The 27,458-nt window shown below is 45.6% G+C and overlaps 1 protein-coding gene across 1 annotated transcript; it reads left to right on the forward strand.

The window, feature by feature from the left end:
- The first annotated feature begins 5,947 nt into the window (after positions 1-5,947).
- On the forward strand, positions 5,948-27,458 carry Cpa5 (carboxypeptidase A5). Its single transcript, XM_069997312.1, has 12 exons — positions 5,948-5,968; positions 6,327-6,491; positions 7,366-7,447; positions 8,511-8,645; positions 17,767-17,865; positions 19,930-20,031; positions 21,164-21,265; positions 21,590-21,700; positions 22,079-22,169; positions 25,943-26,142; positions 26,628-26,712; positions 27,112-27,458. The coding sequence occupies exons 2-12, from the start codon at positions 6,385-6,387 to the stop codon at positions 27,297-27,299; spliced, it is 1,302 nt and encodes a 433-aa protein (XP_069853413.1). The 5' UTR covers positions 5,948-5,968; positions 6,327-6,384; the 3' UTR covers positions 27,300-27,458.

The following is a 27,458-nucleotide window of genomic DNA, read 5'->3' on the forward strand; positions in this document are numbered from 1 at the left end:
GATAATTTCCCCAGTATTTTAATTGTTCCATTTTTAAAATACTTTTTTATTGTAAAAATGCTGTACAGAGGGGTTACAGTTATGTGAGTAAGGTAATGAGTAGATTTTTTTATAGAGCATTGTTACCTCCTCTTTTGTTTTTCCCCTACCATCCCTTCCTTCCCCACCTCCACAACTACTCTCCGCTGCATCACCCCCTCCCTCCCCCTCCCCCGCGCCAAAATTGTAAAGTTTGTTTTCAACATAGTGTCTTGTATATCTCATTGTTACAATGGGTCTTCCTGTATCCTTGTTTCAGCATTTTGTTATTTCCCTTCCCCTTCCCAAATTAGAAAGATGTATATACAAGATGCTGGGCACCAGAATCAAATACAGTGAACACAGGGGGAGGAACATACCATAGAAACAAAAAACCACATAGTACATTACAAAACGTTAAAAACAATAGTAAGAAAGAAAATCTTAATTGTGTTTATATTTAAAAATCTTTTTGAGACAGGTCTCCAGAGCCTGAAACTTGCAGCCTGCCTCAGACTCATATTCCTCCTGCTTTAGTCAGTCAAGGCCGGAATTACAGGTTTGTGCCACCACACCAGGCAGCTCATTGCTACTACTACTACTGCTGCTGCCACCACCACTACTACTACTACTACTACTTATTATTATTATTATTAAAGACATAGTGGCTCACTATGTTGTTTAGGCTGGCCTCAAACTCTTGGGCTCAAGGGATCCTTCGGCCTCAACCTTCCCAGTAGCTCATACCCAACTTACCCAACAAGTTCTTCATTTTAATGTAGTTGATTTTTAATCGGTTTTTCTCTTTATGGGAATTTTTTATTTATTTTATTTTCTTGACTTTTGTGTCTTATTTATAAACACAATTTCCTAGCCCAGTGTCACAAAAAGATCCCCTACATTGTCTTCTTAGTGTTTTGTAGTTTTTCCTTTATATTTAAGAATTTTAATCTGCCTGGAATTGATTTTTGTATGTGGTATGAAAGAGATTTCATTTCGTTTCCTCATATGCATCTATAGTCATCCTGGGAACATTTATTATATAGTCCCTCTGTTTCACATTGATCTACTATCAAGTAGATTTGAAAAGATGAGTTTCCAAATATGCTTGGGTTTGTTTCTGGGCATCAAATGATCTATTTGTCTCTCTGCAATATTAAATTGTCTCGATATTTATAGCTTTTTAATGCCTTTTAATATTTGGTGTAGACAATTCCCCTACTTCCTTCTTCAGGATTGTCTCGATGATTCTTAGGATCTTTGATTTTTCATATACATTTAAATCAGTTTGTAAGTTTTGTATAACCGTTGGGCTTTCTGGGTGGATTACACTGACTGTTGGGTAGTAAGGATAATTTTATGACATTTCATTTTCTTATTCAAGAATATAGACCTCAAAGGATTTCTCATATATATATATATATGTATATATATATATATATGTGTGTGTGTGTGTGTGTGTGTGTGTGTGTGTGTATATTTGTAAAGGGGGGTTAAAGTTACAAAGGGGTTATAGTTATATGAGCAAGGTAATGAGTACATTTCCTATGGAACATTGTTACACCCTCCTTTGGTTTTCCCCTACCATCCTTTCCCTCCCCAACTCCTCTGCCACCCCCCCTCCACCCAAGTTGTAAAGTTCGTTTTCAACATAGTCTTGTACATCTCATTGTTACAATGGGTCAACCAGTATCCTTGGTTCAGCATTTTGTTATTTCCCTTTCCCTCCCCAAATTAGAAAAATGTATATACAAGATGTAGGACACCGGCATCAAATACAGTGAAAACAGGGGTTATACCATGGGGGAAGAACATACAAAAGAAACCAAAAAATCACATAGTACATTAAAAACAACAACAACCAAGATAAAACCTCTGTGTCCCTATATTGGGGTTCATTTTGCTTAGCATCATCTTATATAGTCATATGTACATAGCTTTTGACCTTTTCTGCTTGTCTGGTAAGATTATCCTAGACATATATTAGTTATTGCAAATAAGGGAAACCATGGGAAACCATGTTTCTTTGGGTCTGGCTTACTTCACTTAATATAATTTTTCCAAATCTTTCCATTTCCTAACAAATGGGGCAGTGTCATTCTTTCTGATGGAGACATAGAATTCAATTGTGTGTGTGTGTGTGTGTGTGTGTGTGTATATATATGTATATATATATATATATATATATATATATATATATATATATCACATTTTCTTGATCCATTCATCTACTGAGGGGCATCTGGGTTGGTTCCATATCTTAGCGATGGTAAATAATGCTGCAATAAACATAGTTGTGCTGGTAGCTTTAGTATGACCTTGTTTGTGATCATTTGGGTAAATGCCCAAAAGTGGGATTGCTGGGTCATAGGGGAGCTCTATGTGGAGTCTTTTGAGGAACCTCCATACTGCTTTTCAAAGTGGTTGAACAAGTTTACACTCCCACCAACAATGCAGTAGGGTTTCCTTTTGGCCACATCCCCTCCAGCATCTGTTGTTATTAGAGTTCTTGACTATAGCCATTCTAACCGGGGTGAATGGAATCTCAATGTTGTTTTGATTTGCATTTCTTTTATGGCTAGAGAAGTTGAGCATTTCTTCATATGTCTATTATCTATTCTTATTTCCTCTTCAGAGAAGTTTCTCTTTAAGTATTTAGCCCACTTATTTATCAGGCAGTTGTTTCTTTGAGAAATTGTTGTTGGGGGATTTAATTTTTTGAGTTCCAGGTATATTTTAGATATGAGACCCTTGTCTGTTGTATGGCTAGTGAAGATCTTCTTCTGATCTATGGGCTTTCTATTGATCTTGCTAGCTATGTCCTTTGCCATGCAGAAGCTCTGCAGTTTCATGCAATTCCATTTGTCCAACCTTTCTTTTATTTGTTGTGTTTCTGTAGACCTCAAAGGATTTCTAAAGATACACGATCAAAGCAAATGATCAGTTCACAGCCATATACACAAATGATGAACCATGAGTAAGAACCAGCAGAAAAAGGACAGAGCCTTCAAGAATTGTAATGATCTCACATAGTATATACATTTTTGTATGTTTAAAGAAGCAAAGAAGTTCTAAAATAGATAAGGAATTTGGATAACTTGAGCTAAAAATATTAAATAGAACTTCTAAAAGTGAAAAAGTGAATACCATATTGTGTTGACTATAAAACAGAAATGATTATAGATGTACCATAATTTTATGTGCCATCAAACACTGCCACTTATCACTACAATATGTCACCAATTGTGTGAAGCATCTTGATTTCAGAGGTGTTAAAATGCAGGGGAAAAACGTTTCAGAATCAGCATACTATAAGTAATTGAAAATTGAAACTTAGCAGATCGATTAAATCACATATTAAATTCAGTCAATGAGAAAATCAGTTAACTGGAATAAAGAAACAAATGTTTGATACAAATAAATTTTCTAAAATGTAGCCCAGAAAGACAATGAAATTAAAATACAACAGAATGGTTCAAGGTCTTGAAGGATAACATGAGAAGGCCTAAGAAGCGACTCCAAAGCTCTAGATGCAGGTAAGAGAGAATAGAAAATACAATAGCTGAAAAGAACTGCAAACAGTGGAAAAAGAGTGATATTCAACTACAGGAAACCAAATGGTCCTCAAGCCAGGAGAGAACAAAAGAAATCTGTACCTAGATGTATAATGGTGTATCTGAAGAATATATGATAATAAAATTATAGAACATCAAAAGCAAAGAGATCTTCAAAGCAATGGGGAATAGGGAAAAAAATCCCATCCTAAGCAAACATGAAGTAGACCAACTGATTAAACATCTGAAATAGAAGCCAGAAGATTGTTGGGTAATTTTTTTTTCAGTATGTTGGCAGAAACAAAATAATCAATCTAGAATTTATGCCCATTAAAACTCTTTCAAATAATTTTCAAATGAATACAAAGAAACTTCTGCTCAAGGAAAGTTGGAAAAGAGAGACTTCAATAAAAAAAAAAGTGACCTTCGACATAGGGACATCTTTTAGGAGGAAGATGCAGAAGTGTTTCCAGAAATCCGCACAGAAAGCGTGTTTACCTCTCAGGTAAACACCTCTTTCTACAACTATTTAGCATCTGTAAATTCTTTTTGTGCTAACCCAGTGATATGTTAGAAAAGTTATTAGTCAAGTATTGTATATCACATTTCAGTTGTTTGAGGCTGAATTGTGTAGGTATCTAATCTGCCCATCTCCAGGAAAGAAAAGTGCTCTGACAAAATTTCTTAAGGGAAAATTTTAGGGAGTCTGTGTTAGGAGTCCTAGAGTACAATGTACTCTCCTGAGACAGCAATCCACAATGGTCTACCTTTCCATTACCTGTATGCTTTTTTTAAGTTTATTGTCTACTTACCCCATTAGAAATGTCAGGACCAGAGCTGTGTCAGTCTCCATTTTACTCCTTAGATGTCAGCAAGTGTCTATAAATGTTCCATACCTATTTACTGAGCAAAGGATTAATGGATAATTAGTTATGAGTGAGAAACCACTACAAAGTATTAAAATGGCCAAGCAGAGCTTCAAATTCAGCCCGTGAAAGTAATGCTTTTAGAATTGGTGGCTTCCCATGTACTCTGCCGTCCAACATGGTAGCCTTGGGGCTACTGAAATTTTGATTATAATAAAGAACTTAAGCCCTCAGTCACATGCACCACATGTCAAGTAGCTAATGACTACTCTACTGGACAACATGGATGTAGAACATTTCCATTATCACAGAAAGTTCTATGGAAGTGCTGCTGTAGAATTTCCAAGAATTCCGAACTGTTCCTCTCTGCTTCTCTCTCTTTTGCTCTCACTTTCATTCTTTCTGTCTCTCTCATTCCTAAACCAAAGTCCAGGAATAGTTGTCTCATTGTGACTGACTTAAAAAGATGCTTTTGAACAAGAAGATGCTGGGAGCTTTTGGTGACTAGTACCATTCTCACTTTTTTCCCCCTCTTCATCCTGAGCTATTTGTTGTTCACCAGCCCATTCTTTTATTCCCATTGCGGCTGAAGCTGCATGTTGCTTGCATAATTGCTTTCCTTTCTAGTTTCCTTAAACTCTTTGCTGATGCTACTGTCTGAGAATCACCAAGGTCGGGGCTCTAGGAGAGCCTGGGGCATCTGATCAGCTGACCCATGAAGTAATGGAATAGGGCAGGAGAGGCCAGGACCAGGGCATTCTAGCAACAGAAGAGCTCTTTCTCTGCACATGGCCAGTTAATTGGGCATTCTGGGATAGTATGGCTGAAGAGGGGGGCTTCTGAAAACTTCTGGTGACAGTTAAGTGGCCTTCTGTTGGCAGCCTGTGTGTAACAACTTGGGTGGATTTCATCTCGGTCTTTTCCTACCTCTTGTAGATTTTCTGTTAAATTTGTCACTCAGGCCTCTTCTTTCCAGTATGACTGCATTGTTTTCTCCTACTATTCCCAGACCATAATTAGGAGCAGGGGGGTGGGGAGGGGACGGGCTTCCGCAGGACTGAGAAATGAACTGTACATGGAGAATTGTACTCATGACTATTGTGGTCTCCATGTCCTGCCTGTCCCAGCAGACTGGTGACACCCTGAAGAGAGAGACAAAACATCTTGGTTGGATTTTTTTCCCCTATACAGTACATACTTATTTAGCTCCCCTCCCTGTTCTCTTCTCTGTTCTCCCCTCTTGTCCCTTGGTTGCAACTGGAATACAGACCTAGTACAGACTGCAGCTGCGACTCAGGGTCAATGCCTTTGAAATTATAATACATTATATTTTGTAGGCTTCGCCAAGTTTATTCACTCAGGCTGTCTCATCTAATGCCCCAAAGCCCCTGTGAGGTAGGGAGGGGAGATATTATTGACCCCACTTAACAGTTAACTGTGACTAGATTAGGCCAGAGGTCCCAGATCCTGAGCACCCCGTTCTCTGTCTCTGAGCCCAGTGGTCTGTCAATGACGTCCATGCCTTTCTGTGTAAGATATGGCCCAGGGACAGTGTGAGTGGATGGGGAGGGACCAGGGATGGAAAAGAGCAATTTTTTTAGGGGAGGGAAGAAAGGAGTAACAGCCCAGGGCTACTAACTACCCCTCTTTGTCTGGGGATGGAAGATTTGATGTTCAGGAGGGAACTGGCCTAGCCAACCTTTTTCCCATCCCTGAGAGGAAAGAAAAGATGAGGATATGGCTTTCTTTTCCTTTTTTTTCCCCCTTCTCCCAGCAGTGGGTGGGGAGAGGTCTGACCTCAGGGAACCACATGCTGGGTCCCCACAGAGCCTAATACCCATTCTCAGGCCAGGTCTGCTGGCCTTTATGTGTTGTACTGTCTGTCCAGAGCTTGCACCATGCTTGGGCACGAGGAAAGCCCTTGAAGCTTGCCTGGAGGAAGAAGCATGCAGGGTATTCTCCCAGGAAGGGCCTGGCCTGTCTCCTGTGGACAGATACTCTTGGTCTACAGCTTTATCTTGGCATCAGCTTGGGGCCAGATGAATTTCACAGGGTGAGTTGTTCGTTCAGTGGGAAGGAAGACCAGCTGGGAATGAGAAGATCCAGATCTCTGTGTGTGTGTGTGTGTGTGTGTGTGTGTGTGTGTGTGTGTGTGTGTGTGTGTGTGTGTGTGTGTGTGTGTGTGTGTGTGTGTGTGTGTGTGTGTGTGTGTGTGTGTGTGTGTGTGTGTGTGTGTGTGTGTGTGTGTGTGTGTGTGTGTGTGTGTGTGTGTGTTCATCCTGCTAGGTGACCGAGAGTTTCCCTAGTCTCATCCTGTCATTATCCCTTCCCAAATCTGGAGTTCTTAGTCCAGGGTTCAGAATTGTTTTTAGGGTCCCAGGAATTCTCCAAAATCACGTGTCACAGTGTTTGCATAGGTACTTCCTTGGGAGTGAAGGGTACATAGCTTTCCTGTTTCTTGAAGACTATAGTGATCTCTACAAGGCTATGTACTCCTACTCCAATAGATGTATCCCTGTTGTCCTTCAAATAATAGTAAGTTCTAGTATATACCAGGACCTCTGTGAACATGACGTATAGATGTTCTCAGAGAAGAGGAGACACAGCCTAGAGAAGGGTTCAGTCTCAGGGCCGTTACGGGTCCCCTGAGCCCTTGTACTCTTTGCCTTTCTCCCCTCTTCCCTTTCTTCCCTCTATTCCCATGTGTGTGCATACACAGGGTCCTTTCTGTCCCTTCCTTCCCTGCTAGGCTTGGGTTTGGAGTGACCACCAGTTCTAAGCTAAAGGATTGCCTAGCTCTTAGAACTCTGAGTCCTTCCTGCCAGATCTCCACACTGGCCCTCTTCTCCACTCTGCCTCTTTCAAGTGCCCTAGACTTCCGGGAGGCACCCAATGCAGCTTCTTCTGTCTTCTCTATGTCTTTCCAGGGACCAGGTTCTTCGAGTCCTGGCCAAAGATGAGAAGCAGCTGTCACTTCTCAGGGATCTAGAGGGCCTGAAGCCCCAAAAGGTGAGGACTGCTCAGGGCTTGGGGCCAGCTCTCCCTCACTCCAGCAGGTACACCTCAGCAACTTGTCCAGCTCTCTACACCCCGAACTTGCCCACCTAGGAACCCACCAATGATCACTAAATTGTGGGAAAGTCACATGTGGTTTCTCTACCTTAACATTCACTTACAAACCTGGGTGGTCTTTTTAGCTCTCCCCTCTCTCACAGATGTAGGGGGCAGTTGCTGAATGCATCCTGGAAACAGCTGGAATGTCCTAAACCCACACAGGAAGCACAGATGTCCCTGGTGGGGTGCTATGAAGCACTGGGACTGGACAGATCTACCTCCTGACTGAAATCACTTAGCTTAGCAAACCTGTGTTTTATTTGGGCTCCTCCTTGTCAGCTGGAGTGTTTGTTTTTCAGAACATTTGTCTCCACCAGTTTTCATAATGGAAAACAATTTCTACCATGATAATAGAAGGGTTTTGTTTGAGAGCTGGAGAAACGACTGGCTATTTAGGAAAGTAGCCCAAAGCCCTTGCTTCTATTTGTATGTGTGTCCTTGTCATGAGACATTTTCTAAGTGTCTACAGTTTATAAATTGAAAACCAAGCACAGAACCTGATCTCCGCTTAGGCCTTTTCTGCTTTTCCAGGAGCAATGGCAGTCTCCTGCTTTCTACTGAAGTCTTTGTCTATGTTAATGTGCCAGTGATGAACAGTCTCACCTTTAGGAACTCTTCAGTGCTCTGTGGATCCAGGCGAAGCTGCAGGGGGATAGAGAGAGGGAGAGAGAGACAGAAAGAGGGAGGGAGGGAAGGAAGGAGGGAGAAAAATGGGGGGGAGAGAGAGAAAGAGAAAGAGAAAGAGAGAGGTGCATAGAAGTAGAGAAAGTGACTTTAGCCACTTGGAGAGTGTGCTTGTTTATTTGTCTGTCTTCCTGCTCACCGTAGAGCTTTCATTATGGAACAGGAGCGTTATTAAATATCAGAGAGGAAACCCTCTGGCTCTCCAGGGCGCCTATAAGATTTGCGCAGGGAAAAAGGAATAAACACAAGTGTTTTTCTTTTCTCGGTGACCCAGGTGGACTTCTGGCGTGGCCCAGCCAGACCCAGCCTCCCTGTGGACATGAGAGTTCCCTTCTCTGAACTGAGCGATGTCAAAGCTTATCTGGAGTCGCACGGCCTGGCCTACAGTGTCATGATAAAGGACATTCAGGTGAGGTCCCGTCTGGTATTGTGGTGAGGGTCTTGCCCTTCACATTCTTCTTCGGATGAAGGCCCATCATGATGGAAAAATGGGCTAAAAGCTGCCATTTGCTTTTGAATCTCTACATGGAAATGGACACACGAGGGGAGGAATTAAGTTGTGCAGGTCTCAGAGAAACTTTAAACCTAGAGTTCATAAGGGTGGGGAGAACTCTTAGCAGGGCACCAGGAAGGACTCTCTGAATGAGTCCTCCTGTGGAGGACTGTAGCTAGCAGCAAAGCTCGAGATGGGGAAGATGGATACAGGAGGAAAGTGCTTGAGTCTTTCCTAGCTTCTGATGGCTTCCTTTGCTTTCATGTCCTATTCCCATTGTGTCTCAGCTATGCAGGACACGGGCGTGAGGTGGAGGTGGTCCATAGGAAAACAAGCCCAGTGGGAGCCCTGCCGTGCTCCCACTGCATCTAGGTCTGAGAGACTGGCTGCAGAGGAGGAGGAAGGGAAGCCTGTGCTGGCACCCCAACCTCTCTGCCCCCCACTTGACACTGCACCTGCTAATGTCTTTCCTGAACACCATGAAACTCCAGCTCATCTGTTCTATCTCCAAGGATATCCCAAAGACCCTCTGATATGTACTGACTGCACAGATTCCTACCAGAACAAGTTTTTGGGGGGTACCACTCAGTGTAATCCTGCTCGGCTGCCTCCTTGTACAGATGCTGTGGCTGGCCTTGTACCTGTGGAATTGTATCCACTGAGACTCATTCCCAAACGTGTGGCTCAGCAATGATCTCTTCTAAGGGCACTAAGTGTGGGAACATGGAGCCTCCCAGAGCACATACACTTGACACCGCATGCCGAGGGATAAACGCATTAGGCAGCATTCCTTTCCCAGGCGATTGCAGGGCTGTGACACTCACATCCATTCAAAGTCCTTTATCCTTCATCAGGCACATCTGTTTCCCGCCCAACATGTAAGGGTGGGATGTTTCTCTAATTAAATGCCCTGCAAACAAAAATGGAAAAACTGCCCCAGACAAAGGAGGCCGCCACATCAAAAGGAAATAGAACTTCACTTCTCATTTTCAGCCTGCTCTTCTATTTTGAAGTTCATATTTCCCTGCTTCTGCTATGCCCTGAAAAGGGGTGGGGAGGCACTCAGCATTTGACAAACACATATGCACTGACCGTGGAAAGGTTTCTTTATTTCTGTATATCAGGGACAGTTCCAGAGGCCCCCAGTGGTCCCTCGGGAGTTGTCATCTGCCTGTCCTCTACAGATGTCTCCCCTGTATTTCTCTGGGGCTTTGTTGTCCTTCTCAGGAACATGCTGTAAACATGTTAGAACAGGTTTAGAAGGTTAGAACACGCATGTGCAGAGGGTCCTCATTCATAGGTCCACCTTTGTCTCCTTGGCTGCCTCTCCTTCCCCAACCAAGGCTCAGTAATATTATTCTTGTCATCTTTACATTCCTGTTGCTGAGGCTTAGTTGGGGTTTACTAACTGTTAGTCGAATTAATGGGTGTGTGAAAGAAAGAGGAAAGGAAAAAGATGTTTGATGGCTAAGGCTGAGGGGAGTGTGGCAAATTACTCTACCACTTGAACCATAACTCCACTTCCAGCTTTTTGCTGGTTAACTGGAAATATGAATCCTCTTCAGACTGGCTTTCACCTGTGATCCTCAGGTCTCAGCCTCCTGAGTGGCTAGGATTACAGGCATGAGCCACAGGCACCCTGGCTCATAAACCTTCTTGAGAAGGAAAGTACTTCCTCTCCTCCCTGGCTCGGGGCTTAGCTGCTGCTTGAGAAGATGAGGCGGGAGCATTATTCAGTCCACATACAAACACAGAGATGCCTACTGTGTGCTGGATTTTGAGCAAGGTACTAGAAACACTAAGATTAAAAAAGAACAAAAAAAAAAACCCCCAGAGCTGTATGCAGGGATCTTGGAGGGTGTGGGGGATGGGATGGAGGGGAGTGAATGGGTGATTACAATAGAGTGGCTGAGAACAGGTTGCTATGGGAGCGAATGTGAGAGAGGCACCGCTAGTCCTGGTGTGGAGAAAGGAGGTAATTACGGTGTGACTGAAGAGCTGGGAAGGAGGAGAGGGGGAGGGGCAGGGGGCTCTCAACCCAATAGGTGATGAGCTGGATCCCATTGCAAAAAGGCCATCCTCCACCCTCTGCAGACACTAGGATTTTATCCTCAAGCCCTGGACGCTTTGAGATGATCCGATTTGCATTTGTACTCTGACAGTGACAGCGTTGAGCGAGGGCCAGGGCCAGGGAGAGACTTGACAGGCAGGAAGGTGGTAAAGAAATTGCAGTGGGCCAAACAAGAAATGATCTGATTCCAAGAGAGCTCTATTTGCATTTAATTTTGCTTCACCTTCTCATTTGTTCTTTTCAGCCCTTTGGTGGTTTTTTTTTTGTTGTTGTTGTTTTCTCTCTAAGATGAGTCACTATGGAAAAGCCACACACCGGCAATCAGTGCTGTGGGTTTTAATGGCTTTTATTTTCTGATTACAAAAATTAATAAATATTCATGTTAGATGATTGGAAAAATGGAAGAAAACAAGTCACCCGTGCTCTGGTCATCTATAGTCAATTACCATTCAGTGTAAATATTGCATGGCCAACTTCTCCCTCTCCGCTGGATTGTTCCCATCAGCATACAAACTGACAGTTATTTGTCCCATCTTCAAAACCCCTCTTGATCTCTTCCCTTCCCTGCTCTGGGCCCACAACATTTTTTCCTGTAGATCAAAACTCCAGGAAACACTGGCTTTTCACATTTTTGCTGTGACCACCTATTGTCTTGGCCAATCTGTCTGCCCCTTGACTTACCAGAGAGTCCTTTAATTAATAATGGCACGTGACACTCTAGGTCCAACTCAGAGGTCAGCTGTCAGTGTCTATTTTTGACGGGCTCAGCTGGTCTGTGTCTTCCCAAATCAAGTGTGAACTCTGGGCAGCCAAGACACTGAACTGCCCTGGCTCATTCTCGTCTTGCTGATCCACTGCCATAATAGTTTTCCTTTTCCCAGCTCTGTCTTTAGACTTCACTCCTCCATACTCCCATCCAGGTATAGATGCTAAATCCCTTCTACTGAATGCCAACCACCTTCTCCATTTCCACTGGGTGTCTGATGGGCATCACAAATCTTATAGGTCCAAACTGAGCCTCCCCACCCCCATCTCCTCCCTTGGGCTTTCCTCAGTTCAGGAAACTGCAGTGGACTCTTCCAGACACCCAGAGCAAGAAATCTGAAATCATTCTTCACTCTCTCTCATAGCCCACAGCTAACCTACCAGCAAATCCTCTGCGCTGTTCTCAGTCTTTCTCAGCACATCCCATACTACCACTCTACGCTAGCATGCCATCGAGCCACCGCCAAATTAGCCCAGTAGATGTCTGACTGCTCTCTCCAGTCTCCCCCTTGCTTACTCTGCCTCTCAGCAGCCAGAGGGGTCCTTTAAAAACACACAAATCTAAGTTAGGCACCAGTGGCTCCCACCTGTAATCCTAGCTACTTAGGAGGCTGAGAGCAGAGGATCACAGTTTGACATTAGCCTTAGCAGGAAAGTCCAAGAGAATCTTACCTCAAATTAACCACCAAGATGCTGGTAGAAGAGCTATGGCTCAAGTAGTAGAGTGCCAGCCTTGAGTGAAAAGCTAAGGGACAACTTCCAGGTATTGAGTTTAAGCCCCAGTATCAGCACACATGAATACATACACACACACACACACACACACACACACACACACACACACACACACTACACAAGGCTAATTGTGTCCCTCCCCAGCGTAAGACCCTTCAGTGGCCTCTTCCCAACACTTTCAAAGAAAAAGCCACAGTCCTTAAAGGGGTCATGAGGCATCGGTTCTCTAGGCTCTGTTCCATGTCACTGACCATTCTGTCCCTGGCTCTTGTAGACTTCCTTGATTTTCCTCGAACTTCCTTGACCTATTCTTGCTTTAGGGGCCTTGACCAGTCCCTATCCCTAGAATGCAATTCCTGCTCATAACTGCATGGACTCATTTGCTCACTGCTTTCAATTTTGTTGGATTTTTGACACAAGGTCTTGTTATATAGCCCAGATCTGCCTTAAACCTGGAATCCTCCTGCCTTATTAGCCTTCTCAAGTGCTAGGATTACAGGCATGTACCACCATGCCCAGATTTACTGTGTGTGTGTGTGTGTGTGTGTTGGTACTTAGTACCAGTCACTCTCCCTTAGCTTTTTCACTCAAGGCTGATGTTCTACCACTCGAGCTACAGCTCCATTCTTTTTGGTGGTTAATTGGAAATAGAAATCTCATGGCTTTTCCTGCCCTGGCCAGCTTTGAACCATGATCTTTTTTTTTTTTTTTTAATTTTTTAAATTTTTTTTGGGTCTGGTCATGGGGCGGCCTGAACTGTGGGCCTGGGCGCTATCCCTCAGCTCTTCAGCTCAAGGCTAGTGCTCTACCACTTGAGCCACAGCGCCACTTCTGGCTTTTTTCTTTTTTGCTTATGTGGTGCTGAGGAATCAAACCCAGGGCCTCATGCATGCAAGGCAAGCACTCTACCGCTGAGCCACCTTCCCAGCCCCTGAACCATGATCTTTAGATCTCAGTTTTCTGAGTTGCTAGGATTACAGGCATGAGCCACTGGTACCTGGCTCGCTTCACCTTATTTTAAATTAGACCCTTCTTCTCTCCCATCTCCCCAGATTCCTGCTCCCCTCTTGGCATTTACTACTTCCCTGTCCTCCATCATCAACAGCTTTCCTTGTTGATCTGCCTTCCCAGAAGCTCCAGGAAGAGACAGAGCTTCTTTGTAGCTTTCCATCTTCTTTGTGCCCAGTACGTGGTGTGCACTCAACAAATGTTTGCCCAACAAAAGGGTTTTTAAAGAGCAGAAGGGCCATTGCCAGGTGTGGTGTGGTGTGGGTGGCAGCTGGAAAGATGAGAGGAGGACAGCCAAGAGCACTGCAGGAGAAGACAACAGGAGGGAGCAGTCATTGGCAAGGCCCCAAGGTAGAAGTAGTCTGGCTGGATCTGGAGGGCAGGGACAGGAGAGGACCAGTCCCCTGTTTTTGGGCCACATGAGGGACAGGTGGCTGGCTGACATCCAAGTTATCATTTCCAACAGCTGCCATGTTTCCTGTGAAGGAATCCCGATTGTTTTAGTCGTGCTGATTATGATCTATCACGGAGTCCTAGTGTCACCCTGCCGTCCATGTCAGTGTGCTGGTTGTCATCATTGCTAACATTTGCTAGCAACTACAAGCCAGGCAACCTGGGATGAATCCTAATCTTCACAACACTTGAAAGTATGTGGTAAAGGATGTGATTACATGACCCACGTTTTATGAGGGGAAACTGAGGCCCAGAGAAGTTAGTAATTTACTTGAGTTAGTGATACTGTCAGGGGCTCAGTGGAGACAGCCTGGTTCTGCAACCAAACTCTGTCCTAGTACCACCTGCCTTCTTAGCCTTCGTGATGGCTGCTTGTATGGTGTTTCAACTTGACTTTGGGCAGTGAAGCCAGGGCTTCCATTTTGACCACTGAGAGACTCCATTCTAGCACCAGATCTGTAGCCTTCCTCCACTTATGGTGCCTCCATAGCAAAGGTCAGCCTGGAAGAGAAAGGGACATACCTGCTGCCAACCCAAGGACTCCACATGCTTCCTTGATTTGCATGCATGCGTGTCTGAATTGGAACTCAGTTGTACAGAGGTCAGGCCTCTGTTCAACTTTCAGACTCAGTGTCTTCCCTTCCCATCCCTGGGGGTGCTGTTCCTTGCTTAATGCCCATACCCTTTCTCACCCCTGTCATAAATGAATGTAACCAAGGTATCACTGCTCCTGTCATGGTACGGTTTCTAGGGAGGTAATGGTAGGCTTATTTCAGAGTGTCTTGATCTCCTCTCATTCTCATTTCCTGAGGAGACTGACAGGGCTGTCTTAGATATCCTAAATCCATGGCCTCATCATGGAAAGGGATCAAACATTTTGTGCAGTTTTCAGGCCTGGGTAGATTAATGTTCCTAGAATCTGGGCCCAGCTGTGAGGGCTGAGCATATTCCCAAGGCTAGGAGGGAGTTTGCAAAGTTGTTTGCAGTTTGATCCAGATCTCTCATTTGCCTCCAAGCTGCTTTGTGGAACAACGCATAGTCCCTTAGGGACTCTCTTCCTGTGGGGATCCCTGGCTATGTGGGAAGAACTGGGTCCTCTGGGTCCTTTCTTTCCAATTTCTCTACCCCATCTCAGACCCTTACTCTGCCTTAGGACATTGAGCAAGGAACCCCAAAACATCATTCTAGGGAGGCCTTAGCAGGAATAGACCAGCCCTTGCTAACTGCTTTCTTTCTACAGCTGTTCTCCACAGCTGGCTGCACTGGCCCACCGTGGCAGACACACATTGGTCACAGTGGGCCTCTGTGATTTCCTGGGAAATCCTGGGATTTCCTGGGGAGGAGACACATTCCTTTAGTTAGACCTTCCCAGAGTCATGCCTGTGAATGGCTGGTGAGAATCAGGACTCCATCAACCATGTCTCACTGAACCAGTAATCCCAGCTGTGCCCAAGTGGGAACCCCTAGCCTGGCCAACCCAGCAAAGGAAAGAATGCAATTATAACTGAGCCTCAGACATTGGTTTCCAGTCTCATGTTGAAATGTGTGAATTTGAGAGTTGTAAGTAAGGGGACCAGATCCTCAGGGATGAGGGAGTCACTGGCCAGCAGCAGCCTCATCTGTAATCAGGGTGCACCCCCCTGCCCTTCCAACCCCTGGATTGCAGATCTTACAGCTGTGACTTCACATTAGCCATTAGAACATTAGGTTTGGGTTATGTTTGCTTATTTAAGTGTCCTTAATCACTGAAGAAGTATAAGCACATTGCAAAGATATAAAAATAGAGGGGAAAATTGCTTGCTATCCCAACAGGTGTTTGTGGCATTTTAGTGTACATTTTTGGTATTTTAGTGTCTTCTTTTTCTGTGTTTGGAGGTACTTGAGCTTTGATTTTTTAACTACAAATTTTTAATTGTAAAAATAATATGATAGGGCTAGGAGTCGTGCTTTTCCTGTCTGTAATCCAGGCTACTTTGGAGGCTGAGGTAGGAGGATACGAGATCCTACCTGAAAAACAAACTAACAGCAAAAGGACGGAGAGTATGGCTCAATTGGTAGAGCACTTGAGCCCCTGAGGTCAATTCCCATATGGCAATTAAAATAAAAAAAAAACAGTGTGATGGATTTCTCAGATGTTAACTTTTTGCATATTTGTGTTCTCTCCTCCCCTTTCTGTCTCTCTATATATTTATACATATAAACATAGAATTATATTTATCTGTCTGCTTATCTATGTATATACTATGTTGTTGGCCTTTAATTTTGGTAGCTGGGCTTAAGAAATCAAAGTCTAGGATATCTGGTTCTTACCTTATCTTGAATACTTGTGAGCTTTGCTATTAAGTCCTGCCACCTCTCCAGTCTGCTTTATCTCTAAAACACTAAGAATTAAGATATAAGAGATGTCCTGGAATCTGACCAGCTCAACTGATATCCTGGGGATAAATATGCTTAGTAACTCAAAAGGCACTGGTCTGAAATACTGCAGAGCATTTTCCAGACTTGTGACCCAGAGCTGCAGATAAGAAGCATCTATGGGTTGGTAAGATTGTGGTGATAAGCATTCTCTGGGGCTGAGGGCCCAGGTACTCCCCACACTGGAGAGTCCGTGCTGAATCCTAGAGTTCCTCAGCCCCCCACTGCCAAGGTAAGGGCATAAACTTAGGTGAAAAGCACCTGTCCATCTCACTGTGACCCAAGCTGTCCAAAGTGTCCTAAGACGGTGTGGGTGAGCAGTGAGTAGTGAACCTAACCTATGTACTTGATTGCCTTCTCTATGGCCAGCGGGAAGTGCCACAAGCAAGTTGGTCTTAAGGGCATTGCCCTAGATTCATCCAAGCTGTGTTTAGGAGGCAGTTAAGACAGTGGGTTAAAGACCATTGGCATATCCACCATTATTTTGACTGTTTTGTCCAGACCCAGCTCTCAGAATGGCTTGGAAACCAGTTGTCTAGGCTATTTTGGGGGAGGGACGATGTTGGCAGTCTGAGAAACCTTCTATTCCCAGCAGGAGATCAGTGTCCATAGGTCAGCGTGGGTCATAAGCAATGGAATATGTATAAAGAGTGAAGGCAATGTTGAGAGTAGACAATGCCGATCCTTTCCAAAACATCTTCAAATCCAATGTTACATTTCACCCTATGAGGTAGTGTGACCGATAATGACTGTCTCATTATAAAATGAGGAAGATAAAGATAATAATAGAGTAGATGATATCAATGTCCTTTACAGGAAAAATGAGACAAGTGTTTTGAGCTCTTCTGGAGTGGACAGAAAAAAGTGTCCTGTGAAAGATCTTGTATCCACAGAAAGATCTGGGTCCTCCTGCTATATTTTTCCTTATAAACAAGTCATTACTGACCATATTTGCTCTAGCTGGTGAGAAACTAAGGTTACAGTATGTTCCATATTTGCTCTAGCTGGTGAGAAACTAAGGTTACAGTATGTTCCATACACAATTGGTAGCAGTAGCCAGGCGCTGGTGGCTCATGCCTATAATCCTAGCTACTCAGGAGGCTGAGATTTGAGGATCACAGTTCAAAGCCAGCTTGGGCAGGAAAGCCCATGAAACTCTAATCTCCAATTAACCACTAGAAAACCCAAAGTAGTACTGTGCCTCAAAGCCTTGAGCTGAAGAACTCAGGGACAGCATCCAGGCCCAGAGTTGAAGCCCCACAAATGACAAAGAAACAAAGAAGGAAGGAAAGAAAGGAAAGAAAGAAAGAAAAAAAGAAAGAGAGAAAGATAGTTGGTAGAAGAAACAGACTTAGAACCCAGCTCTTCAGATATCCTGTCCTGTGTTCATTTGAGATATGGCAGCATGGATATCAGTGTTTCATCAGGAGAATCACCTAGCAACCACATTTCCAGTTGTGTGGCTCACACTCCTGGTGGCTTATTCCCCTGTGTTAGTACTATCTTAATACAGCTGGCAGAGGCAGGGCTCAGAACAGGCCAGGTAGCTCAACTCTCTCCTGTCTCCCAATGTATGTTCCTGTCTCCTAGGTGCTGCTGGATGAGGAGAGAGAAGCCATGGCGAAATCTCGCCGGCTGGAACGCAGCACCAGTAGCTTCAGCTACTCCTCTTACCACACGCTGGATGAGGTAGGTCAGTCTGGGCAAAGTCTAGGCTTTCTTGTGCCTCTGAGCCCCATGGAGTCCCCAGACTCAGACAGAAACCAGCGAAGAATGCTGGGGTCTATTGGAGACTGCCAACTTGATGAGTGCAGAGAAGAGATTAAGTAAATGTCAAGTAGGCAGACAGGCAGCTTTAGAAAGAGCTCTAGATGTGCTGTATTCATAAACTACTTTGTTGAATGGCAAATCTTTTGTACAACCACTCAAAGATAATAATAACAATAACAAAGACTCCAGAGGAAGGAAAAAAGAGGTCTAGAAGCCAGGAGTCAAAAAGAAGAGATCAAAGTTTAGCAGAACAGCCCTAAGCAGGTACCAAGCTGAGAAAAGGATCTAGGCACACTAAAGTAGAAATACATCACAGGCAGAATAGGCAGAGGCTCTCTGTTCATATCCCATCCTCTGCCCAGTGATCCATTGACCCCTTCTGCGACCAGTCCTGGTGCTCACCCCATCGATGAGTACTTAAGGTGTGAGGGGTGGGAAGTCAGGCACATTGGAGAGCCATTCTAGCAGAATCAGCAAGAGTTGCCTTCACTTACAGAGATGATAACAGTTAGAGCAATTATGACCAATGGTGACTTGTTTATAAGGGACAATACACAAGGAGGACACAGGGATGTCCACCCCAGAAAGAACTCAAGACACTGGTTCCATTATTTCCTATAAAGGACATGACATCATTGATATCATCCACTCTGTTTATAAGTACGTTTCTCATTTTGTAAGACCTGTAGTACAGGATCCATTTGAGATTCATCTATTTCTTGATTCAGTTATGTATATTGAAAGGACAAAAGAATGAATTAATGTAGTCTTTCACTTATTGATGACAGAGATAAAGCATAATTTTTACGTTCAATGGACTGAGAGTCTAAAAGAGTTTGTGAGAGATCTTTAGATGGATTGGATGGCCAAAGAATGAAGGCAGAGAGAATTTCCACCAGAGAACCATTTCTGGAGGTTTGAAAAGGCTCAGCCAATGTTGTTCTTCCAGGCAAAGTCATAACTGCATTTGCAAATGCCAGACTCCCTGCTGGGCTCACTGCTCTGAGCTCTGAGGGCCTGTTAAGATTTTATTCCTATTCCTCTTCCTCCACCACCTGCCTCTAGCTTACCACTTCCTCTTCTTCCTCCTCTTCCTTTTCCTTCCCTTCCTCTTCTTCCTCTTCCACCGGCCACCTCTTCCTACTCCTTCTTTTTACTTCTTCTTCTCTTGCTCTTCTTCCTCTTCCTCTTCTTCCTCCTTTTTGGAGGAAGGTTTGGACACAGGGACTTGCAATTTCTGGGTAGCCTGGCACTCTACCACTTGACACCACCCTGGGATTATTGCTGGCCACTTTTGAGACAGGCTCTTTTTTTTCCTTTTTTTTTTTTTTTTAAATGTCGGTCATGGGGCTGGAACGCTGGGTCTGGGCGCTGTCCTTCAGCTCTTCAGCTCAAGGCTAGTGCTCTACCACTTGAGCCACAGTGCCACTTCTGGCTTTTTTTGTTTATGTGGTGCTGAGGGATGGAACCCAGGGCCCCATGCATGCAAGGCAAGCGCTTTACCACTGAGCCACCTTCCCAGCCCGAGACAGGCTCTTGATTCCCACCTGGGCTTGTGCCTGAGCTGGAAGCACATGCATAGACTAACCATTGCTGCTGGAATCACAAGTGCATGCCACTGCATCCAGCTAGCTGCCATGGAGATGGAATCTTGCTGGCTTTTCTGCCCTGCTGGCCTGAAAATTCAATCCTCCCAATCTCCCAACCTGGGTCTTCCACATAGTTTGGGATGACAGGTGTGCACCTTATGCCTTACTATGGGTTGAGAAAGGGGTCTTGTGGACTTCTTTTGAGATCCACTAGCTAGGATTACAAGTGTGAACCACTGGCAGCCACCTGGATTTTGCAGGGTTCTTTTAGACTCTTAGGGAAAGTGGAGCAGCAAGGAAGAGGGTAAAATGGGGAATGAGAAAATTCAGAGATGTTTGAGGTTCTCTTCTCTACCTACTCAATTGCTAATCGGATAGACTCCATTGCTTTTAGATCTATAACTGGATGGACAACTTTAGAACTGAGCATTCAGATCTCGTCTCCAAAATTTACATTGGCAACAGCTTTGAAAATCGGTCCATTTTTGTCCTAAAGGTAAAAGCTCACCAAAGGTAACAGTTTAAATAGAAACTCAATAGCGAGAGCCTCTGGCAGAAGGCCGGGCTCATGGGGAGTGGCAGGGTGGGAGTTTGGGGCAGAGGAAAGATGTTGCATACTACTGCCCCCAGATGACCCATGAACTTTGAGATGTGTCATTTAGGGACACACCCTTGTAGGTGTGGCCAGGTGATGATGCAGTGGTGCCAGGAAGTAGTGGGAGGGTTGCTAAGGAGATGGAGCAGCAGACAGGCAGTTGTCACCTTGGACTTGGGGTGAATGGGTGAGTCAGTGTTCTTCCTGTTCGTTTGGTTGCTTTATCTATTAACTAGGAAAAGAAGTATGCAGAGGCTTCATTTGACAATGACTGAGGTCATCTGGCTCAGAGAGTTCCACAGATAGGACTGAGCCTCCAGGGAAACCACGCAGCCCTTCACAGGGCCACTGGAACAGAACTAGAGCAAATGTGGCAACTGCAGTGCCCTTGGCCACGAAGGAAGCAGGTGGATGCATGCAGATCCCACTGGGAAACAATCCTTAATGCATGCCCTAAAGGGAAGCCAGGAGTGTGGACCGTGTGGGACACTTGATGTCAAATCCCAGGGTACACAGGTGCTGCTGATCTTGCCAAGGCTCCAGTGGATGTTCCCAAAGAGCCACATGGCTTTGCCTAACTTGGCCTTTCATCTGTTTCTGCTTCCATCCTGGACCAGACACTATTGTAGTCTCTCTAAAGCTAAGACCTTGCACGGCAAGGGGGCATGTGTGTCAGGAGTGCTGACCCTTAGACCCCTCCTCAGTTCTTTGGGGCATACCTGGGCCCATGACAGTTTGAGAAGCACTAGTCTTATGACATTTCCAACACTCTCAACTTTGTGCTTCTGGGTGGATCACTTTGTCCTGCAAGTATACCACCGCAAGCCAGAGTTCCCTCCATGTGTGCACCTCCTGGGCCTACACACAGGTACCTGTATGCACCCCCTCACCTGGGCTAAAAGCAAAGGACACATGCATCCTTCCTAGGTGGTGAGAGTGTTTCTGGGGCTTCCTTCTAGGAAACCTAGGGGCAGCAGCATCACTGTCTCTGGACATATCTCTGTCTGGGGGTCTGTTTCTTCCCCTCCTGCAGTTCAGCACTGGAGGGTCTCAGCGCCCAGCCATCTGGATTGACACTGGGATCCACTCTCGGGAGTGGATCACCCACGCCACTGGCATCTGGACTGCCAAGAAGGTCAGCAGGGAGCTGCAGCTGAGAGGCAGCCACCAGGGGGATGGGGCTAGTGGGGAGGGGCTGCTCACACTGCAGTCAAAAAGTTAGACTCAGTTCCTCTAAATTCTGGACCTTCAGGCTAAGCCACCATGTGCTATGACTTTATGCAAGTACAGGGTCTACGTCTCTTCTCTGTCTTTCAGTTATTTCAAACCTAAATCTTTGTTTCTGCATGCGGGGATATTCAGATGGCCTGACGCCACTCTTCCTGTATTACTGGCTATGCAAATGTCCTGCGCCACCTCTGAGTGGCCCAGCAAGGCCTCTTATCTGTCCTTTTTGCAGATTGCCAGTGCATACGGCAAAGATCCTGTTCTGACAAATACACTGAAAGACATGGATATCTTCATAGAACTTGTCACCAACCCAGATGGGTTTGCTTTTACCCACACCATGGTGAGGGCACCTGGGGAATTAGCTTGGGGTGAGGGCTAGGTTACCATGGTCTCTGAAGCTGGCCCCTTTAGGGGCTTCCTGCAGAGAGCCTGGCTGAGGACTGGAGGGCCTCCAAGGGCTGTGGCCTTGTGCCCTGCAACCTCCTGCCTACTGCTCAGGGAAGATCTGTGCTCAGGCCTCTCCCCAAGGCCCGGCTTCAATCTCCCAATCAATATCTGATCTACAATCTCAGCAGGCTCAGCCCCATCCTGTCCTAGAGGTTCCTTCCCTTTGCTCCTTTCTGCCCCACCAGACCCCTGTTCATGGGTCAGGATGTCAGCGCTCCTATCCCTGGGAGTGGGCCCAGTGAATGAGGTCACCTGACCTGGACTTTCTCAGAACCGCTTGTGGCGGAAGAACAGGTCAAGCAGACCAGGCATCTTCTGCATTGGTGTGGACCTCAACAGGAACTGGAAGTCAGGCTTTGGAGGTATGGCACTCTGTGGTTGTGGGGTAGGGCTGGATGGTCCCTAGCAGGTTCTCCCACACTGTCAGATTGCACTGACTCAGAATCTGGGAGGCAAGGACAACATCATTAGCTAACGTTAGTCATGGCCCCCCACCAGGCAAGCATATGCTAAGACCAAGACTGACTGTGAGATATGGCGAAAGATTGCAAGTGTGTCAAATGGGACACACAAATAGGGGCCCTAGGCTCCCTCAGTGGGGACAAACTGCAAGGGCTCCAACTCTAAACAGGTCAAAGAGAGGCCCACAGAAGTACAAAATAGTCTTACTACTTGTTCAAAAGTCAGAGTTTACAGTTTCTCCACAGGGTCCCCAGGCCCTCTGGAAAGGAAGCCCAGCCTAAGGAAATGGTTCATTCCCTGCGACTAGAGAGCTTTGTTTGTTGGTTTATTTTTGTGCCAGTACCAGGGCTTGAATGTCCAGCTTTTCTGCTCAAAGCTGGTGCTCTGTCTCTCAAGCTACACCTCCATTTCCAGCTTTTTGCTGGTTAATTGGAAATAAGTGTCTCTTGGATTTGTCTTCCCAGGCTGACTTTAAACTGTGATCCTCACATCTTGGCCTCCTGAGTAGCTAGGATTATACGCCACCTGTGCCCAGCTCTATTTTTGTTTTTGTTTTTGTTTTGTCCTGACTTCATTGCTTTGTGATTCTGGGCTGGTGGGTTGTTGAGTTGGTGATACATACTTATAGGCTGTATGATAACATTGCTGGTTGGGCAGCTTTCTCCTGAAGTTCCTCAGTGTTCTTCTCTGATTGTTGCTCTCCTTCACATGCGAGGAACACAGGAATTAGATAGGGAAGCTGAGAACTCCAGAGAGCCCCGAGATGGGAACCTGTGAACCTCAGGCCTGCAGTAGTTTGATAGGTGGAAGGCTGGTTTTAGCCAAGACAAAAGCTCTAGGACAAAGTCTCAGATGCAAAGTCCCTCGGCTTCCAGATGAGAATAACATTGTATGTTGGGGACGGAGTTTGGCTCCACAGGGAGCAGTGCCATAGGCTGATGACCAAAGTAACTGAACACTGTAGATTTGGATCGTCCATGGCTCTGAAAATCTGGTTCTTGGAGTTTGTTTACATTGAAAAATTAAGACCGTTCCAAAGCACTGGGGAGCAAGGCCCCCCAGCCCACATGGTGGGGATCCCCAAGAGTATGTCTGGGCTGCAGGTGGAAATATGACTAAATAAAATTACATGTTTCTACCTCCGCAGGGACCTGGTTTGTCTGAGTGAACACTGATATGGGCCTTTCAGACTGCAGTCAGTGCTCACATGCTTAGCCCAGCCAAGTAGAAAGACAAATTATTTCTTGAAGAAAATAACTTTTGCAGGTTTCTCCAGAGAGAGAAAGAAAATCTGTATGTATACAATGTAAAAAACAATTATCAAAAAAAAAAAAAGCCTGATGGGACCAAAAGAGCTCCCATAATCTCACTACCCAAAGATGACGGCTTTTAATAATTTACCATGTCCTTTCAGAGATTTCCCTTTGCTGTAAATTACATTTTTAGAGAAGGAAAAATAAATAGCTAATGAATCCATTAGCAGGTACTTGTGAAACATGCAGGCTCCGAGGACCTTGACTGTGACTTGGAGAGGCAGGCAGCTAATTCCCATTTGGTCCGAGGAAGATTAGTTTATTCTGCTTAGCTCCAACCAGAACTAATGGCCCGAAGTGTTTCTCCATATTTGGGCAAAGCCACCTGGTTGTTGGCAGGGGAACTGCTTTGCTTGCGTGGGCTGCACACAGACAAAGCTTTCAGCATCCTCTGCTCTGCTCATCTGTTGCTATTTGTCATTAATCAAGTGGAGCAGGTGCAGAAGCTCCTGGCAGACACAACAAACAGGGCCATTGTTAGCAGGACCCGTGCCATATTAGAGGGCTGCTGCTCACCACTTTGCTCTGTAGGCATGTTCCCTTCTTGTCAGTGTCCACCACACCACATAAGGATTGTCCAACCAAGATGGGATTGTGCACCCTGGTGATAGAATGGCATCTAGGCTGCCTATGACCAGAAATAGCAAGTGCCTGCGTTGGTAACTCAGGTAGAAAGATTTTGTGTATGGTTTTCTTATTGCCTTGAACTTGATTGCATCATGAGCTGTCTGCAGACAATCCCTCACTGTGCCCACCTCATCTGTGCTCTCAGTGTGAGGACCATTTTGATCTAGCTTCCTGTCCCTAAAGGCAAGAGAAGTGCTCTGGCATCCTCAAGAGAAGCCGAGAGTTCCCTGGCCTCTGAACTGGGCTTGCGTGCTCCCTCCATTTTAGAGAGGTGGAAGAAGAACTGGAAAAAATCCTTTCTCATGTCCACATAATCCACAAATCTTGACCAGTCTGTCTTAACCCTCTACAACAGGGCCTTTAACGAAGGGAAGACAGCCCAACGTGAGTGGCAGAAGGAAGGAGAAACAAAGAATAGGAGATAGGACAAGTTCAACTTGTCAAAAAATAGAAGCATGACTCCTCTTTGCCCTCTCCTCCAAGTAGGATTCCCCAGGAAGAATTATCAAAGGCCTCCCGCATCTGTGGTTCCCTAGGCTAGCTTCAACTGACTGTGGGGAATCTTAGCTCCCCAAGTCCATGGAGCTCCTGCAACAAAGCTTGAGCACTCAACTAGCAGCAAATCCAGAAAGGGTCAGCCTAAGGATTGCTGCTCCAATCAGGAGGCGGGGATTGAGACAGAGTCCTAGGATTTCCTCTCCTGGCCTGTTTTCTAATAGAAATGCAATCAGAACTTACCAAAAGGATGAAGCATCAGGGCTCTCCATAGGGCTATGCTGTTACTGAATCATGGTGTGGCTACACTCTTTTGATGTATGAGACCAAGTTATGCAGTAATAACAAAATACTTCTCCAAGCCAGGTACTAATAGCTCATGCCTATAATCCTAATTACTCAAGAAGCTGAGATCTAAGGATTGTGTTTTAAAGCTAGCCCAGGGAGGAAAGTCTGTGAAACTCTTACCTACCAAAAATTCAGATGTGGAGCTGTGGCTCAAATGGTAAGCGTGTCAGTCTTGAGCAAACAAACAAACAAAACCTCCCACAAATACTACTACTACTACTACTCAGGAAGCTGAGATCTCTGAGGCTCATGGTTTGAAGCCAGCTGGGGCAGGAAAATCTATGAGATTCTTATTTTCAATCAACCACCAGAAGACCGGCAGTAGAGCTGTGGCTCAAAGTGGTAGAGTGCTAGCCTTAAATGAAAAAGGTCAGGGACAGTGCCCAAGCCCTGAGCTCAAGCCCTATGACCGACAAAAATAAGGAAAGAAAGCTAACAAACAAGAGCCCAGATCCTTAGTTTGAACTCTGGTACTGGTACACAAATAAATTAAAAAAACAATACCCCTCCAAATTTCAGTAGTTTAACACTATAAGTTTATTTGGCATGCATACTAAAGACCAGTGTGGGCAGGTGACTCTTGGAAGCTTTTTCCAGTGATGACAGAGGAATGCTGCTTTTATTAAGAATGTTTTGCTTTCAGCCACCACAGACAAAGATAATATGGAGGTCACCTTTATGCTTAATAGCCTTAAACCAGGAGTGACATATCATTTCTGCTCATATTTTCATTGGTCAAAAGCTATCATATGACCTCAACTAAATTGTAAAGGAAGCTGGGAGACATGGGGGGGGTTGTTTTTGCAGGGACAAGGGGGAGGGTGAGCTCTAACTGTCTTTGTCACATCTCTGAATTCCATCCCTTTGAGGGGACTTCATTTTACTTCCAGGAAATGGTTCCAACAAAAATCCCTGCTCAGAGACTTACCGTGGGCCCTCACCTCAGTCAGAGCCAGAAGTGGCTGCCATTGTGGACTTCATCACAGGCCATGGGAACTTCAAGGCTCTGATTTCCATCCACAGCTACTCTCAGATGCTCATGTACCCTTATGGCCACTCTCTGGAGCCTGTTTCAAACCAGGAAGAGCTGGTAAGATTGGCTGCTCAGGGCTTAGGGGGAGAAGGAGGCCACTCCCCAGGAAACCCCGTATTTGGCACATAATCAGAGGGTCTGGACCAATGGGTCCATAGCTACTTTTGATCAAGTTTGAAACTGGAGGTGCTGCTGGGTACTGAAATCTGAGGATTTCGGCTCAAAGCCAACCTGGGCATGAAAGTCCCTGGGACTCTTATCTCCAACTAACCAGTGAAAAGCCAAAAGCAGAGCTGTGGCTCATGGGGTAGCAGCATGCTTCCCTTGAACACAGAAGTTCAGGGACAGCACCCAGGCCCTAAGTTCAAGCCGCAGGATCAGCACCAAAAAAAGCGAAACAAGAAGCCGTAGCAGGTGCTGAGCTCTCTTCTCACAAGTGCTATCTGCACAATTGGCTTCCATGTTTCCCCCCCGGCTGAGGGTGCAGGGGTGCTGGAGAGCTCCTTTGAGGCCTGGCCTCTACCTCTGGCTATCATTTGCAGTATAATCTTGCCAAGGATGCCGCCAAGGCCTTGTTCGAGGTGAATGGAATCGAGTACCTTTTTGGCAGTATCAGCACCACCCTCTGTGAGTAAGCCACATCCCCCTGAGCTCAGGCAGGTGAAGCTTGAGCTGCTTGGTAGGCTTGGCTAGACATAGAGCAGGACTCAGATCTAGCCAGGCTGGGCCAAATCTGTTTCCACCTCTGCCCAGAAGGGTAGACACTGGTACCCAGGAAGTTGCTCCTTTGTAACCTCAGTGCACATCTCTTGATGTCTGGCTTGGGACAATGTCCCCTGAAAGGAAACATACCCAAGCTGATGGTCTCCAGGAACTTTCTTCTGGCAGGGGGGAGAGATGGGCAGGGGGAGAGGGAGTGGCCTGGGATTGTTGGGGTGGAGGGGGTGGGTTGGCTCTAGAGTGCCTCTTTACCCTCTACCCTCTGACCACACCTTTTCTTTCTCTTTGGGGGCCTTTTGGTTTCAGATGTGGCCAGTGGAATCACCGTGGACTGGGCTTATGACAGTGGCATTAAATATGCCTTCAGCTTCGAGCTCCGGGACACAGGGCGCTATGGCTTTCTGCTGCCAGCTTCACAGATCATCCCCACAGCCCAGGAGATGTGGATGGCAATACGGACCATCATGCAGCACACCTTGAATAATCCCTACTAGCCAGAGCAGGCGGGGCTCTCACTCCCTCTTCAAGACGTGGGGCTCCTCCTGCAGCCCAGGATACTCATCCCCTCCCTGCACCCCCGTAGGACCCTTAGGAAATAGATGCAAGTTTGAACAGGCTTTGCTGCCTCTTGTGTCGGCTGCCATCCTTCTGGG

The sequence above is a fragment of the Dipodomys merriami genome, unplaced genomic scaffold (assembly GCF_024711535.1).
Source record: "Dipodomys merriami isolate MVZ:Mamm:240054 unplaced genomic scaffold, mDipMer1.0.p SCAF_5, whole genome shotgun sequence".
NCBI classification, from domain to species: domain Eukaryota; kingdom Metazoa; phylum Chordata; class Mammalia; order Rodentia; family Heteromyidae; genus Dipodomys; species Dipodomys merriami.